Source organism: Dendropsophus ebraccatus, chromosome 9 (assembly GCF_027789765.1).
Source record: "Dendropsophus ebraccatus isolate aDenEbr1 chromosome 9, aDenEbr1.pat, whole genome shotgun sequence".
NCBI lineage: Eukaryota > Metazoa > Chordata > Amphibia > Anura > Hylidae > Dendropsophus > Dendropsophus ebraccatus.
Window position 1 is genome coordinate 65,121,924 of NC_091462.1, and position 18,976 is coordinate 65,140,899.

The 18,976-nt window shown below is 41.4% G+C and overlaps 1 protein-coding gene across 2 annotated transcripts in view; it reads right to left on the reverse strand.

Moving 5' to 3' along the window:
- PGAP1 (post-GPI attachment to proteins inositol deacylase 1) overlaps window positions 1-18,976 on the reverse strand; it is a 321,065-nt gene that overhangs the window by 124,624 nt on the left and 177,465 nt on the right. For both annotated transcript variants that reach the window (XM_069983559.1, XM_069983560.1), the window contains 2 exons: window positions 2,709-2,760; window positions 1,722-1,799 (listed from right to left, as the gene is read on the reverse strand). In XM_069983559.1, coding sequence (XP_069839660.1) covers window positions 1,722-1,799; window positions 2,709-2,760 — 130 coding nt within the window. The remainder of the gene's footprint in view (window positions 1-1,721; window positions 1,800-2,708; window positions 2,761-18,976) is intronic.

An 18,976-nucleotide genomic window follows, 5' to 3' on the forward strand; every position in this document is an offset into this window, starting at 1 on the left:
AGGGCTAGCCGGTAAGTAATACAAGGAAGCTTTGGAAGTAATTTTTTTTAGATTAATCTGGGCGAATACCTCTTTAAGATATTGTTCCAACCATGTAACCTCTCACAGCAACCTGAATTTCATGCAAATCTTTGCAAAAAATCACTTTTAAAAGTGAAAAGAGAAGACCCTAAGCAGAGGGACTTGACCTAACAAAACAGACAGGTTTGGAATATCGCTTAAAGTTTTAAAACGGGCATATAAAGGCAATTACATAAGTTTATGCCAAAGCATAGAAGGTGTACTAGCTGTCTTAAGAAGTGCTGGGAGGCAGCCTAATATTCATACTTTTAGTTGTGCTCGTGACACACAAATAAAACTGGCTCAGCCAATGATTTGCCTCAGGATTTACCTGATATAGCCAGCCAGCTACTGGCTGATTGGTCCCTGCATGAAGAAAATGCCCTAGGAAAAAAACGTGCCTTCACACGCATCGCTGTGTGTTTCTCGCACATAAATTCAGTGATACCGATTGCTATCAAGCCAATGTATGTGTATTCTCACTGCGTGTTTGGTGCGATTTTTACATGCGAGTTATGATTTTCATATGTTTTTCACAGGCGAGTTCAATACCACAAAAAACGCAGCAACTTTCATGCGAGTTTGATGCGAGTTTTGTGCGAGAAATAAGCAGCAACACGGTACGTGTGAAGGCACCCTAAAGGGTGGATAAAAACAAAACAAAAACACAACTCAAAAAAATTGGGCACATGTTAGTTGAGAGTCAATAAAGAAAATATGAAAGGAAATACCCACAAGACACTTTTTGGGCTTTTTTCAGAGCATTTTGGAGTTTCTGTGCTCTTGTGCAGTTTTGCAAAATTGTAGCAGGTTATGCAATTTGGCGTTAAAAATTTTTTTAAAAAATGTGTATGTTTTCCGGAATTTCTGGATTTTACGTGTGTATTTTCTGGAATTTTATTCAGCTAAAAAAAAGGGTGATGTTGTTTCTTGAAGAAAGAGGTTACATTTTTCTAATTTTGGATAACCCCTTTATGCTTCGCTCAGCCACAGCTTTTGCAATCTTTTTTCTGGGCTAAAATAAAAAGGGAAAACTAATTTTTTCCTGCTTTTTGGCTGGTTTTCTGTCATTTTCTCGTTTAATGTCAATTGGTATAGGTGTTTCATCTCTGATATTTTATTCTATACATTTTTTTTCATTACTTGTGATTTTTTTCATCATATAATAATTCCAGGATTTTTATTGAAGAATTGAAGATAATAATCCTGGAATCATATGGTAAAAAAAAAATCACAAGTAATGGGAAAAAAATGGATAGAATAAAATATCAGAGATGAAACACCTATACCAAATGACATTAAACGAGAAAATGACAGAAAAATGTCAGAAAACCAGCCAAAAAGAAGGATAAACTTTCAGTTTGGGTGTTTTGTTTTGTTAGCCCAGAAAACAGATTGCAAAAACTGTATCTAAGGGAAGAATAAAGGGGTTATCTAAAATTAGAAAAACGTAACAGCTTTTTTTCCCCCAGAAACAACATCACCCTTGTCTGTCTCCAGCTGGAGACCAGGTGTCACAGTGTTTTTGGACAAGATGTCATGTTATTCTAATCCTGGATATTCCACTATATCTTTTAACTCAACTCCAAGTGAACCAGCCCCCCCCAAAAAAAAAAAATCAAAACACTCTTCCACTCTCCACATATTTTAGCATAAATTACCTTGCTGTTATTTGTTTCTGGCTGGTAAAGCACAAAATGGGAAATATTAGAGAAATCTTCAAGCCTTAGTGTTATAACCTAGATTAAAAATTGAAAAAATTCCATTAATTTTATTACACAACAATTTAAAGGGAACCAATCAGCCCATTTGGACTTTAAACTGCCATATTCTAATGCCTATAACTTTTTATTTGTACGTCTACATAACTTTTTTTTTGCGCCATGATCTGTAGTTTTTATTATTACCATGGATGGGACGTTTTGATAACGTTTCATTTCAATTTTATCTTAAATGTAATGTGGCAAAAAAATGCCATTATGGCGTTTGTTTTTTCCTGTTTACAACGGTCACTAATTTAAAAGTTCGGGGCAAATATACATATGACCATGCCAAATGTTTATTAATTTCAAGCAAGAGAAGGTGAATGATTTAACACCTTCTCCGGCATACACTCTGAGCCTTAATGCTCGTCATTCTCCTCCTCCCTGCCCTTTTTCATGGTCGCCTCCCAAGCGGTGTAAATTGTTGTACTATCATTTTTTCTAACAACATAGTGGGACAATTTGTACTTTTTATTGGAATCATTATAGAATATGTATGATGTATCAGAATATGGCTATTTTGATCAGCAGAAGCAGGCCACGCATGCACATAGGTGCAATAAGTAGGGCGCATTCTTGGGATCACAGAAAGCAGGGTGCATCTCCTGCAGCTGAACAGCTGTAAAGAAGGGATACCAGACGCAAGCCACCGCCACACATCTACTATTAGGACATACAGCCGCCACCCACAGAAGACCACCAGAGATGCCACTCAAAGCAAGATCAGGAGCCAGGGGAAGCCAACGGGTCAAGGTACTGGTCCCCTCCAGCTTTGCGCAGGAGGAGGGGACCACTACAGTACAGGCAAAAGGAAGGAAGGGACACCCCCAAAGAAAACAAATGTATATAACGAATGTATTTTTGTTACAGTTCAGTTGGTCTTACCTTTGCAGTAGGTAGTAACTCTGCTCTCCAAGACAAATCCTCCATTTCTACACTAAAACAAACAGAATAAAAATGCATTTAGGGTGCGTTCACACGTACAGAATCTGCAGCAGATTTGATGGCACAGATTTCAATTGTGCAGCAGATCCGCAGCAGATTTCATGGCCCACATTTGATTAGCTTTGAATCTTCAACTTAAAATCTGCGCCATTAAATCTGCTGCAGATCCTGTATGTGTCAATTCACCCTTAAAGGGAACCTGTCACGCCCCGTGCTGGGGCAGAGCCCGGCCGACCCCCCATTAGAGACCCTTATACTTACCCCGGAGAACGAAGTCCTGCTCCTGGAGCCGCTCCCGAGATATCACCGCCAGAAGCCCGGCGAGCGCGCATCAGATATGATTCCGATGCCCATAGAGAATAAATGAAGCTGTCATTCTCTATGGGCATCGGACTCATCTCTGATGTGCGTGCGCCAGGCTTCCGACGGTGATATCTCGACTGAGGGAGCAGCTCTAGGAGCGGGACTTTGTTCTCCGGGTAAGTATAAGGGTCTCTAATGGGGGGTCGGCCGGGCTCTGCCCCAGCACAGAGGGGGGGGCGGGTTGGCAGGTCCTCTTTAAGGTCCATTTAAACGTACATCTGCTACAGGATACATCAAATGCTGCGAATCCTGTACATGTAACTAAAGTAAGCAGAATTTTTTTCCCTAGATATTAGTTTTAGGGACTGAATGCTCTGAGGTGAAGGTTCTCCTTAATTAAGATACTTTAAAGCATTGCATTTTAACCCCTTAAGGTCAGAGCCTACAACAGACTACAACAATTTTCAGCTTTGCATTTTTTTTTCTTCTTGCTTTCTAAGAGCTATAACTCTTTCATTTTTCCATCTACAGGGCTATGTAAGGGCTTGTTTTTTTTTTTGTTTTTTTTTACAAAAATGTGTACTTTTAACCCTTTGAGGACCAGGCCCAAAATGACGCAGTGGACCGCACAAATTTTGTTCTTTGCGCTTTCAGTTTTCTATCTACAAGGCCATGTAAGTGCTTGTTTTTTACAGGAATAGTTGTACTTTGTAATGGCGTCTTTCATTCTACCATAACATGTATGATGAAACCCCCAAATTATTATTTATGAAGTTATAAATTGGTGAAATCGTAAAAAAGAATATAACTTTTGGGGGGTTCCTGTATCTAGGTAATGCACTATATGGTAAAAGCAACATGATACCATTATTCTATAGGTCACAACCGAACACAACCATTTGCAGGTTTACACAGATTCTCTAATGTTATATATATATTTTTTTTTATTAAATCCTTTTTTTTGGCAATTAATTATTAATAAAATGAGCCTATTGGGATGCTTATAGCGCTTTTATTTTTACACCTATGGGGCTGTATGGGGTGTCATTTTTTCCACCATGATCTCTAGTTTTTATTAATACCATATTTGTGAAGATCGGATGTTTTGATCACTTTTTATTGATTTTTTTTTAATATATAATGTAACATAAAATCAGTAATCCGCGCACATTTTCCCCTCTTTACGTGTACGCCGTTCGCAATGACACGTGTTATATTTTAATAGATCGGACAATTACGCACGCTACAGTATATTATATGTTTATTTATTTTTATATGTTTTATTTATATAATGGGAAAGGGGGATGATTTCAACTTTTATTGGGGAAGGGGCTTTGGGGTAGTGTATTCGTGATTTTAACTTTTTTTTTTTTTTATACATTTTAAGTCACTTTGGGGGACTTGTACATACATAACTTAGACCGCACGGAGGCAGGTGAGAGACCTCTGGTGGTCCGTTTTAATGATCAGGACCCCTGCAGTCACACTGCGAGGGTCCTGATCGGTAGCGTGTCATTAACGGTGAGGTGCCCCAACCTGCTATGAAGCTCCGGAGCGCGCTTCATAGTTAAGAACGTACTGTTACATCCTTGGTCGTCTGGGCACAGACTTCCAGGACGTACCGGTACATCCTAAGTCGTCTAGGGGTTAATGGTGCATTTTAATCTACCAAAAATAACTTAGGAAACCCCCAATAGATCATTTATAGAGTAAACTTGTGAAGAAAAAAAAATACAATTCTACAAATTTTGGGTGGTTCTGTTTTTGTGTAATGCACTGTACAGTGAAACTGACATGACAGCTTTATGCTATAGGTCAGTCTGAATACAGCAATATGCATGTTTATATAGCTTTTCAGGGTTTTTTTTAATTTAGTTTTTCACATTATATTTAGAACATAGTCAAAAGGTGGAGACATTACCACCAGAACATCATAGTAAAGTTGAAACAACAATTCCCAACATGGGACCATAAGCCTATACAAAAATAGAACAGAACATATACATATAGCAACTGGCCAACATGTATCCTATTTCGTTTCCCCCCACGCCCCTGTGCCCATGGTCTCTCCAAGCTGCAACATCCTAACCACAGGTACTAGTAATGGAGCACATTGTACATTAGTTTAATAGTGATTATGTGATAAGTTTAAAGTGTCACTGTCATTAAAAAAATTTGTTTGCAGATAAAGAGTACAGGCTATTTTAAGAAACTTTGTAATTGGGTTTATTAGCCTAAAATGCATTTTTATCATGAAAAAGCAGTTTGAAGCTCTTCCCCCTGTCTTGATTGTTGTCTATGGAGGAGAGAAGATGAGGCTCCAAAACAGGACAACAAAGTTAATTTAAAGCTACATCACCGGGCTCTCTCCCTCTGATGTCACCACTGACCTCTCTGACCTCTGAATATAGCTTTCAGTGGGCTCCCTATTGTGTAATCCTTTGTTCTCTTCTGCCGACTTATGTCACCAGTCTCTCCTCCCCCCTCCCGTCTCCATAGCTCAGACAGGACCCGTCTGATTGAGATTTCCTGATTCTGAGCAGTAGATGACAGAAAGGAGAGGAGGGGGTGCCCGGGGAAAGTTTCTTTAAATGCCGATAATGGCATATTTGCCTTATAAACCCAATTACAAAGTTTCTTAAAATCACATAGACTATTGATTTCTGCCCAAATTTTTTTTTACGACAGTGACTCTTTAAGCTTTCCTAGAGTCTCTGCAGCATCTTTCTGCAGATACCAGAGCGAATGTTTAAATGTTGTCATGAGTTGATGTAAAAAAAAAAGCTGCAAATAAAAATTTTCCATTTCCATGAAAAAGCCTTTTGTTAATTTCTCTTTTGCCCCAAGAACCTCTAGATGGTCAATGTGCATATATTTTGTTAACCTGAGCCACTACATTGTCAGGAGTAGACATATGTGGTACCAGCAGAGACAGATTTTAGCTACTTGCATGCATGAGAAGGGTGAAGTTACCTTCTTCCAGAGGTATATTTAACCCCTTAAGGACAGAGCCAACTTGCATTTTTGCTATTCCATTTTTTTCCGCTTTGTGCTTAAAGCACTTGCATTTTTCCACCTAGAGACCCACATGAGCCCTTATTTTTTGCGCCACTAATTGTACTTTGTAATGACAACTGAATTTTTTCATAAAGTACACTGCAAAACCAAAAAAAAAATTTAATGTGTGGTGCAATTTGAAAAAAAAAAAAAAAGCATTTTGTTTATTTGGGGGGTATGTGTTTTTGCGCAGTTCGCCCTGGGGTAAAACTGACTTGTTATATATGTTCCTCAAGTCGTTATGATTAAAACGATATGTAACATGTATAACTTTTATATTATGAGATGGCTTGTAAAAAATTCAAACCACTGTTAAAAAATATATGTTCCTTAAAATCGCTCCATTCCCAGGCTTATAGCACGTTTATCCTTTGGTCTATGGGGCTGTGTGATTTTTTTGCGCCATGATGTGTTCTTTCTATCGGTACCTTGATGGCGCATATGCGACTTTTTGATCGCTTTTTATTACAATTTTTCTGGATTTGATGCGACCAAAAAATGCGCAAATTTGCACTTTGGGATTTTTTGGCGCTTACGCCATTTACCGTGCGAGATCAGGGATGTTATAAATTATTAGTTCGGGGGATTACGCACGCAGCAATAACAAACATGTTTGTTTGTTTATTTATTTTTATTTATAAACATGGGAAAAGGAGGGTGATTTAAACTTTAATTAGGGGAGGTTTTTTTTTTTTTTTTACTAATATTAACACTTTTCTTTTTTACTTTTACACTTATACTAGAAGCCCCCCTAGGGGACTTCTAGAATAAGCACTCTGATCTCTCATTGATCTATGCTGTATATAGTAAAGATTGCTTTCGACTGCTGCAGCCGGAAGCAACCGAGTGCTGAGCCGGAATCAGCACCATTACGGCGCAGACCCCGGCCGGCAGCAGATACGGAGATCCACCAAGGAACGGGCTGCATAAGTAATCAGATGCAGCTGTCAATTTTGATTACTTTATGAGCGGTCCCGGCGATCGGACCGTGCCCGCTAATAGCTGCGGTCCAGGGACCCTGGCGGTTCAGAGCGGATTAGCCACGCGGCCCCCCTCTGAACTCCCCGAGGCGACCACAGGGCATAAATATACGCCTTGTATCGTTAAGGGGTTGACAGGAGCAGCATAGTATCTAGGTAATGTTACTTAATGGTAAAGGGACTTAATTTTTCTGTTAGTACCTTTTTGAGCTTACCCCAGAAAAGCCTAGTTATGGGACACAAGACTAAACCATGAACTAAATTGATTCCTATGCTATTGCAGTTCAGGCAGGCCTCAAAGCGCTTAGGTTTTTCAAAAATTTTAGGCAGTGTATAACCATAGGTCACATGATGTGCTATTCTGAATTGCATTTCTCTCCAGTTCTCGTTTATTACTGCCTTGATGCAGTATGGCTTTGGTTAAATCATCTTTATTGAAATAATGTTCCAACCTTTACAGAAGAGCTTTGAGGTGTGCAGTCGTGAAGCCCAGGATAGATAAGAAAGTGAGTGTATAGGAGAATCTAGTTTTACGACGTCATCCACAAAGTTAGCAATCAGTAAAAACAATCGTCACCCCCACAGTCACATTGCAGGGGTCCCGATTGGACAGTGACAGCTCCTGTCACTGTTTTAAATGACATACTGCAGGCACTGAAGAGGTTAATGGCAGCGGTCGTTATTAACAGCTAGTCCCCACACTCTATGAAGTGAGTTCATGTCCTGAGCTCACTTCATAGTGTGGCCGGACCCACTGGCATACCGGTATGTCATGGGTTATAAAGTAAAAGGCTCCCATTGACATAATGGTCAAAAAAGTCCTAAGTTTATATACATTTTAGGTAAATTGACTAATTTCTGACAATTTGACCTGGTACACATTGTCTCTATCAGGTAAATTAGTCAGGACAAGATTTCAACAAATATAAAGTATCAAAATTATACCATAGAAAAAATGAATTATCTAAGATTTTCCCAGTGGCTCAGAAATTTACATATAAGTGGTTAGAATCTGGTAGCACTGCCATAAAATTAAAGGAGTACTCCAGTGAAAAGCTTTTTCCCGGTAATTGAAACACATTACAAAGTTACATAACTTTGTAATATGCCTTAATCACCTATCTGCCCCCCTTTCCTATCTTTTCTAGAGGGAGGCGGGTCTAAGCCCTGTTAAGCCAGCCTCCCTTTGTCAGATGACACAGATTGGTCATCTCCGATTGGCTAAACAAGCTGTAAGCCATCTAACAGTTTTACAGAGTCAGTTAGACATCGCAGGAGACAAAGTGCATCATGGGAAAGCCCAAACCAGGAAGGGAAGAAAAAATGAAGCCACCAACTGGAGCTTTAGGAACGTGCAAACAGCGTGAAATTCAAATGGATACAGACTCCGGAGGGATGGTAAATGTAAAAACTATGTTATTTGTTTTTTTTGTTTTTTTTTATTAGCGCCGGAGTATCCCTTTAAGATTGGGTCGAATGTTTTTAGTAACACTCTACTTTTTAAGATAATGTCCGTTATTAATGCATTTTAACTGTTAATACAACGCATTGAAGCCAATGGATTAACGCAAGCCCAAGGCACAGTGTACTAAATAACGTTTTTCTTATTCAAAGTGCATCGGGCACTTTTTTTTTTTATTAGCCGATCGACATTGGTGCAGGGATCCCAGTGGTGCAGTTCTTTTTTGGAAACGGTACCCGGTGTAATAAACTGCACAGAGCACAGTAAAAGGGGCGACGTTTGAAAAAAAGGACCATGCCAATGGGATGCCCCTGCCAGCACAGATCAGCTAATGTAAAAAAAACAACAGACAGTTTGACATGAGGAGAAAATTGCGTGGGAAATCAATTGTGAAGGATTTGCTTATAATAAAATATACAAATTTATTAGGTATGCATTAATAAGTACATCAGATACAAACAGATCACTATTTACAAAAAAGCTCCAAACAAAGTAAAGCCATATAAAGAGCTATAAGTCAGTCTGTCTCGTCGTGTCTAGGAACCATCTGTCCAATATCCACAGATCTCAATTCCATGATTTAAACACCCACAGAATATTGTGACTGCTCTCGGCTAACAATAAGTGCCAATACACAAAAGAAAATTATGCTCGTACCAAAACCAAACCAAAACCGAACGGCCGCTCAGACCTCCCATATTATAATCTTAAAGTATGTGATCCTCCCGCGAGCTCTGGAGCTGCAAAAAGGGTGAGTCTTTGGGGGCTGGCTGGCTGCTGTATAAAAGACTTGGGGCTGGCTGGCTTCTATATAACATACTATGGGGGGAAGGCTGACTACTGTATAAGAGACTTGGGGAGGACTGGCTTCTATATAACATACTATGGGGGGAAGGCTGACTACTGTAAAAAGGACTTGGGGAGGGCAGGCTTCTATATAACATACTAAGTGGGAGGGCTGGCTAGTGTACAAGAGACTTGGGGAGGGCTGGCTACTGTATAAGAGACTTGGGGAGGGCTGGCTTCTATATAACATACTATGGTAGAGGGCTGGCTACTATATAATACACTATGGGGGAGGGCTGCATACTGTAAAAATAACTTGGGGAGGGATGGCTTCTATATAACATACTAAGGGGGAGGGCTGGCTACTGTAAAAGAGACTTGGGGAGGGCTGGATACTATGTATAAGAGACTTGGGGAGGGCTGGCTTCTATATAACATACTATGGGGAGGGCTGGCTACTATATAACATACTATGGAGGGAGGGCTGGCTACTGTATAAGAGACTTGGGGAGGGCCGGCTTCTATATAACATACTATGGGGGGGCTGGCTACTATATAAGAGACTTGGGGAGGGCTGGCTAATATATAACATGGTATGGGGGAAGGCTGGCTACTATATAAGAGACTATTGGCAAGGGCTGGCTACTATATAAGACACTATTGGCAAGGGCTGGCTAGTATATAGGACACTAGTGGCGGGACATTTGGGGTCTATCATATGGGTCACCATTGGGAGGCCTGGCTACTATATGGCTACTATGAGGGGCAATATTAGGAGGGCTGGTTACTGTATGGGACACTATTGGAGTGGTTGGCTACTGCATAGGGCACAATTATGGGATTACCTACTGCTTGGGGGAAATAATGGGTAACCGTTAGGGTTAAACCATATCATAGAAATTTATCTTAACATTTACCATAGTGCACAGTGCAGGGAGAAGGACACCACTGACAGTGCCAGGAATTCCGCACGCAAATCGGATAGTGCCAGGAGCGCCGAAAGCCTTCTTTAATAAATATCAAGGTAATTTTTTTTAGTTTTGGCCCACTGTGTATTTGAGCTTGACACCCCTGGGCTAGATGGTTTAATGGGTTAGATGGTCCAATGGTCTCCAAGTCCAAACTGATAAATATGGTTTTGGTAGGAGCATATTTTACCTTTGTGTATTGGCACTTGTTGTTAGCCGAGAGCAGTCAGTATATTCTGTGGGTGTTTGAATCATGGAATTGAGATCTGTGGACATTGGACAGATGGTTCCTAGACACGACGAGACAGACTGACTTATAGCTCTTTATATGGCTTTACTTTGTTTGGAGCTTTTTTTGTAAATAGTGATCTGTTTGTATCTGATGTACTTTTTAATGCATACCTAATAAATTTGTATATTTTATTATAAGCGAATCCTTCAAAATTGATTTCCTGTAATAACGCAAGGATTTATTGACCTGTTATCTTGGTGGGTGTACCTTTTGATTACACTACGTATATTTGAGAAAATGGTGTGACCCAGGGCCGGAATGGGACTAAAATTCAGCCCTGGCACTCAAACCCTAGCAGCCCACATCGTGTATCCTCCCTGATATATTATAGATAGCAGTGTATTTTATACGCTGTAATGAATTCTGCTTCAATTTGCCACATTCCTCACAAATTCTTTAAATATGTGAACCCCATCATCAACGCATAAAAATTAAAATACAACATAATCTGCTGTGGATTTGATGTTGCATATTTATGTAATAAGTGGTGTACCCCAAGGGTCAGTACTGGGCCCTCTTCTGTTTAACTTGTTTATTAATGATATTGAGAATGGAATTAACAGCAATGTTTCTATCTTTGCAGATGACACCAAGCTTTGTAGTACAGTACAGTCTATGGAGGATGTGCAGATGTTACAGGATGACTTAGACACCTTGAGTGTTTGGGCGTCCACTTGGCAAATGAGGTTCAATGTGGATAAATGTAAAGTTATACACCTGGGTACTAATAACCCGCATGCATCATATGTCCTGGGGGGGATTTCTCTGGGAGAGTCACTGATGGAGAAGGATCTGGGTGTACTGGTAGATAATAGACTACAGAACACCACATAATGTCAGTCAGCTGCTTCTAAAGCCAGCAGGATATTGTCATGCATTAAAACAGGCATGGACTCACGGGACAGGGATATATTACCGCTTTATAAAGCTTTGGTGCGGCCTCGTCTGGAGTATGCTGTCAAGTTTTAGAACCCGATTCATAAAAAGGATGTTCTAGAGCTGGAGAGGGTACAAAGACGGGCAACTAAACTAATAAGGGGAATGGAGCATCTTAGTTATGAGGAGAGATTAATAGAATTACATTTGTTTAGTCTGGAGAAGAGACATTTAAGGGGAGATATGATTAACTTATTTAAATATATAAATGGCCCCTACAAGAAATATGGGGAAAAGATGTTCCAGGTAAAACCCCCTCAAAGGACAAGAGGGCATTGCCTCCGCCTGGAGAAAAAAAGGTTCAATCTCCGGAGGCGACAAGCCTTCTTTACCATGAGAACTGTGAATCTGTGGAACAGTCTACCACAGGATTTGGTCACAGCAAAAACAGTAGAGGGCTTCAAAACCGGCCTAGACAAGTTCTTAGAGCAAAATAATATAAATACATATGTATAGATCCTATCATCCCTCCCCCTTCCCTGTATCCATCCCCTCCTTGGATGTACGTACCTAAGGAGGAGCCAAGCCACAGCTGCACCTCCTGCCCCTTCCTGCTCTAACTGATTGACATACATGGTGGTGCTGTGGCTGTTGCTGTGACACTTCAGCTGGTAATGAAAAAAAATTATTATAAATGCAGTGACTATAGTGCAATTACATCCAGTGACTCACCGGAGGTGCCTTCTCTGCATGAAATGCAAGTGGCATTTTTGCTGAAGTTGTTCACTTTTTCTTGCTTGGCTATCATGAAGACTTGTCTGGCCGTGACTTATTTCTGCAGGATCTACCAACCATTTTAGGTTCCTTACTCCGGCATCATCCACATCTATATTCAAACTCCCCAAAATTATGCTTTTACACAGTAATCTTTGCTACCTCTGTGCCCCCATATAACCAGTTAATCCTAGTTTGTGCCTCCAAATAGTAGTCCTCCCCTTTGTAACATCCCCATATAAAATAGCCCCACCCTGTAACATCCCCATATAGAGTACCCCCGCTTGTAACATCCCCATATTAATCCCCCTTGCAACATCTCCATATTAAGCCCCCTTGCAATATTCCCATAAAGAATCAGCCCCCCCATAACATAGTCGTATAGAATAGTCCCCCCCTTTGTATCATCTCCATAAAAAATCAGCCCCCCCTTTATAACATCCTTACATAGAATAGTTCCCCTCTTTGTATCATCTCCATAAAGAATCAGCCCCCCTTGTAACATCCTCATATAGAATAGCCCCCCTTTTGTATCATCTTCATAAAGAATCAGCCCCCCCTTGTAACATCCTCATATAGAATAGTCCCCCCTTTGTATCATCTCCACAAAGAATCAGCCCCCCTGTAACATCCTCATATACAATAACCCCCCCCCCTTTGAATCATCTCCATAAAGAATCAGCCCCCCCGTAATATCCTCATATAGAATAGTCCCCCTTTGTATCATTTCCATAAAGAATCAGCCCCCCCTTTATAACATCCTTACATAGAATAGCCCCCCCACCTCTATATCATCTCCATAAAAAATCATCCCCCCTTTATAACATCCTTACATAGAATATTCCCCCCCCCCCTTTGTATCATCTCAATAAAGAATCAGCCCCCCCCTTTATAACATGCTTACACGGAATAGTCCCCCCCCTTTATATCATCTCCATAAAAAATCAGCCCCCCCTTTATAACATCCTTACATAGAATAGTCCCTTCCTTTGTATCTCCATAAAGAATCAGCCCCCCTATTTATAACATCCTTACATAGAATAGCCCCCCCTTTGTATCATCTCCATAAAGAATCAGCCCCTCTTTATAACATCCTTACATAGAATAGTCCCTTGCTTTGTATCTCCATAAAGAATCAGCCCCCCTATTTATAACATCCTTACATAGAATAGCCCCCCCTTTGTATCATCTCCATAAAGAATCAGCCCCTCTTTATAACATCCTTACATAGAATAGTCCCTTCCTTTGTATCTCCATAAAGAATCAGCCCCCCTATTTATAACATCCTTACATAGAATAGCCCCCCCCCCCTTGTATCATCTCCATAAAACTCCATAAAGTTTTTGTGAAACAAAAACAAAACAAAAAAAAAAGCATATTCACCTGTCACAACGCTCCCCAGCAGCAGCGGCGTCTTCTTACTCTTCCTGTTCTGGCTCCCGGCAGCTTCTTCTCCTCTGCCCTCCAGAATCCTCTGTGGCGCGTCCAGGAAGTGACATCTGCCGCCGGGGATCGGCTGTAGTAGGCATGCCTGCGCGCGGCACGTCTACTACACAGAATTTTAGAGGGGCTGCGGGGACTGACTAGGGGGCTGGCAGAGCGGCTGAGTGAACAGTGCGGCAGCAGGCCGCGCTGCTCACGGCCGCTGCAAAGGGCCGCCGGTCCAATTATGCAGCAGGACTGGCGGCCCACGGATTGGTGATCCTGGCGGCTTAGCGAGCATTACCAATCCGGGCATGGTGTGACCTGTAATCCCAATTGAGGTAGGTCATGAAGATTGAAAATCTTTACTCTTTGTTAAAGGGAACCAATCACCTGAAAAATCGATATGAAGGCAATAATATGTGCTTATACACCCTTCAACACACTTCCCACACATGTATCTATAGCAGCTGCCCCTGCCCCACACACCCCAAAATCATACTTTGATCTTGTCCCCGCCGTATGCAAATTCCAGCAAGGAAGTCATGTGGGGGTTTCATCATTCCAAGTAGTCACATTCAGGCTGAGTAGTCACGGCCCAGGGGGGCGGGGTTTGGCTGTAATCACGCCTCTATGGGCGTCATACACAGCCCCTGTTACTGCATCATCATAGGGGGCGGGGTTGGGACAGTGTAACTGAGATACAGCATTGTGGCTGCCTATCCCCCTGCACTGTATATGTGTGACCTGTCCTCACACACAGGCTGCTGCTGCTGCTGCACACAGCCTCCCGGAATAGATGGTTCTACACCAGCAGAATCATCTCAGTTACACTGTCCCAGCCCCGCCCCCTATGATGATGCAGCCTGTGCTGTTTTCATCCTCAATGGCGGATTATAATGTGGGCGGTCGCCCGGGGCCCGAGGCTCCAAAGGGCCCATGCCATGCCGCCCACATTATAATGCCGCTGCGGCTTGGCCCCCCCTCGCCACTGCAAGCTCTTGTGACCGCAAGCATTGTTTTGCTTGCGGTCACAAGAGTCCTGCTCTTAGGCCCCGTTCCCACTGAGCAAAGGTAGCGGTTGTTTGTGTATGGTGGTTAGAAACATAGAAGATTGTCAGCAGGAAAAAAAACCACCTGCTCCATCTATTGTAGTTGTTCAGGACATGGTGGCTGAAGACTAGCTGCATCCACTGCATACACACAGAGGAGAATCTGCTAAATATATTTGCCTCATTTACTTGCCCCAAGATCATTGAGGTTATTACACAGAAGATGCTGAGCCAGATCTACTTTACACTAGGTTGAAAAATAACTCACCTGGTGACTGGCCATTCATAAAGGAGGCGGAGTGGCTGATAAAATTCAGGAGTCAGAGTTTGAGACAGAGCTGCGGCTTAAAGACTCCACAGCCCTGCGTAAGGCATGATAACAGCAACATACAGCATGAGATAACAGCAACATACAGACAGAGTAAGAGTAGGATGGAGAGTGGAGCAGCCTGTAAGCTACAAAGAGGGTTAAGATGTCATCCTGCTGTTAACTAGAAGTCAGCTGACCAAACATAGACCACTTTACCAAGACACATAAAGCCATGTAATTTTCTGGTGGTCTAAGAGCTGACTATCACTGAAAACATGTAAGTTAAAACTTCTAACAAATTTTATTTGATATGCATTAAAAACGTGGTCCAAGAAATAAATCAACAAACAAATAGAAAACTTAGTGAATGATGCCGCACTAAGAAATCAAGGTAGTGTGTCTATTTATTCATCTATTAACACACTAAACCCTAATCACCGCATATATATACAGTATAGTGGCATCAATCTACCACCCCGGTCTCTACGCATTTCTCCCCACCGGGATCATCAGGAGACCAAACTAGTAAACTGGGATGACAACAGGGTTTGTGTTGCCACTATGTCCCGAGTCCCTAAGGACAATAAGGGATAGTAATGCAGAGGCACTGTAAACTTTCACTCCAAAAATGCTATAAATTATAAATGGAAAGTGTCACAATCGACCAACCAGTGCCATAATAAAACCGGGCTCTTACGATCCCCACAGACAGATGTCCAGTCTCGTATGGTAGTGCCGGTCTAAGAGCTGGTCACATGGTGCAGCTACAGTAATGAAATGCAGTTGTGCTAGAATAAAACGTGGCAATTTAGAAATGGTAATAGCGGGTGTGCATCATATAAGCAAAAGAAAGGGGGAGGGGACAAAAATTAAAACAGCTTCTTTACTATTTTGGCTTAAGGTTTTGTGATATTGCCTCTTAAATTTCTATCCTATTTTGTGAATGGTTCCAGTCCCCTTCCCCCCTCAGCAAAGCAATGCCATAACATGATGTTTGTTCTTACACTGTTTTGTATTTTTTTTGTACCAAAGTACGTTCCCCCTGAGTGATGTCAACAGATGAATATGGTACTTTCAGACATTTGGAAACTGCTTTCAATGATGTAGCAGACTTGTGGACGTCCAAAATTCTTTAATATGTCTTGGTTAATTTCTTTTCCCATGGTGTTAAATGAAAATGATAGCGGGATAAACCAGAAAGTGCTTACTGGGCTCTTTCCAGCGGCTCTATTCATTCCAATGGAGCGACAGAAAGAGCCGTGTAAACCGGAAGGTGTTTATTCGATTCTTTCCAGCGGCTCCATAGGAATGAATAGAGCCTTGGCTCACGTGCTGTACCCGTGACTGTATTCTTAAAAAAGCAACCTGGGGCCCGATACTGAGATTGGTGGGGGGTACGGAGGTCGAATGAGTTAATTTTGCTTGGAAAACCTCTTTAATGGTGCGTTCACACCTACAGGATCTGCAGCTGATTTTCTGCAGCAGATTTCATTTAAATAACTGAACACGGCATCAAATCTGCTGCAGATCTGCTGCAGATCCTGTAGGTGTGAACGCACCCTAAAAGGGAATCTGTCACTAAGTTTATGTCACCTTAAATAACGGCAAAATAAACTAGTGACAAAAATGCTGAACAGATTGGTGCATCACTTACATCATTCGGTTCAGCCTTTCTCCTAAATGGTAGAAGAATAGGATTTTGCCACACCCATCCCCTGCCCTCCAGCTGCTGATTGATAGTTGGCTACCTATATACAGCATGGATAGATAACTGCCAATCAGAAGCTGTTGGGCGGAGTTTACTGCTTCTCATAAATATCCAGAACTACTGGGCTCATGCACATAATGAAGAGGACTACTTATTGTCCATGTTATTCAGAAGGATATCTCAGAATCAGCTACCCAGAACAATGTTAGTGATATACACAAGCCTGGAGGACAGAAATGGCTACACACCGCACCCATGGTTGATACGAAAACCCATCAGCTCCATTAAACAATGTCGGCTGATCGTTGCCTTCTATTACACGGAACGATTATCGTCGGTAACGGCCGATATCGGCCAAATACGGCCTATAAACATTCTGTGTAATAAGCTCTTAAAGTGACACTGTCACCTCCTTTGTGCATTTTGACATCTCTACACAGGTGTAAAGGGTAAATTTAGTGTTTTTCATACCTTATTTCATATCATACGTCATGGTGCTTGTTCAAGTAAAAAGTGTCCTTTTATCAACTGCAGATTGTATTAAGTGGGCGTGGCCTCGCGGCATTAGCGCCACTTAACCCCGCCCACAACTGCACGGTTGGCCCCGCCCCTTGACGCCCATTGGTTGGCCGACGTAAAGGGGGTGGGGTTCTAGACCTTTCGGCCAGCCTGTTCCAATGGCGGGCGAGGGGGCGGGGCCAACTGTGCCGTTGTGGGCGGGGCTATGTGGCGCTAATGCCGCGAGGCCACGCCCACTTAATACAATCTGCAGTTGATAAAAGGACACTTTTTACTTGAACAAGCACCATGACGTATGATATGAAATAAGGTATGAAAAACACTAAATTTACCCTTTACACCTGTGTAGAGATGTCAAAATGAACAAAGGGGGTGACAGTGTCACTTTAAGTCTAGTGTGGGCAGGAACGACATCTGTGCCCTCACTGTCCAGCACGCTTCAATAGAAAAAAAACTCTAAGGCCTAGATAAGAAAATATCAGTTTACATTAAAGAAAATTTGTTATAAAGTTTTATTTAAGAATCATTTTTATCTGCCTGGGTCAGGTTTTTTTTTATTGTCAAGAATGACTGTTTCCCAAACCTTGTGTTGACTGCAGTTCACTGAAAAGGATTACAATGGAAAAGACACATACACTCCCCTGATCTCGGAGCCATTTGATGTGTAAAAGAGTTAATTACTTCTCTGCTGCCTCTGGATAGTGTTTATCCGATCTGCATCAAGGATGGAGACACATGAAGTACTGCCTTAAAATCCAAGAAGGGGACTATGAGTAGCTTGTGATGCAATTTGGTCTCTGCAACTTTGCTGCAGTTTTTCAACAATTTGTAAATTATGTTTTCAAGGCTGTTCTCCATTAAAATTTCCTGGCCTATCAGGATAAAATACAGATTTTCTTTTAAGACCTATGGAGCTATAGTAGTCTCATACACCCAGTATGACTACAGTTGCAAAACTAGTATCTTTGCCAAGACCCCTCTTCAGATAAGGAATTTATTTTCTATTTTGGAACTGAACAAAGTTTCTGCTGCAATGAAATATCAGCAACCTGAGAGTATCAAGGTTCTTTATTACCACCATTTTATGCAGAACTACTCTGAAGCTGTGTCAACCCTTACAACTCTAACTCAAAAGGGATTGAATGCCAACACTGACCAACCTCAGCAATTCAGGTTTTCTCAAGAATGACACCCTGTTGCTGTATGATTTATTGGCGGGGAAGCAGCTTTGAGAGTGAGATCATTTTGTTAAAAGGTGCTAAGTTTCCAGAGATTATCTAGACAGACTATTCCTCGGGAACCACTTAATAGATAATTCTTTCGGTTTTTTTTCTTAATTTCCCAACCTTTGCAGCAAAACATTGCCACCCCTGTCCCAAGGCTTTGTGTGGCATTGCAATTCAGCTCCAATTACTTTAATGGAACTGGGCTGCAAACCCACACCCAGACGGAGGACAGGAGAAGTGCTGTTTTTGGTAGAAAGCAGACAAATTTTTCTAAGCCTGGACAACCCCCGAATCTAAAAATATTTAGTCAGCCAAGTTCAAGCCATCCCTGCAGGTACATTTGTGTGTTCTCCAACCACTGCATATTCCAAATTAATCTTGAAATTACATCTTTTTTTTTTTTTTTTATATATTTTTATTAAAATTTTTCACATAGTAGTTTTTTCACAGTTTCACAAGGTATTTCGGATATA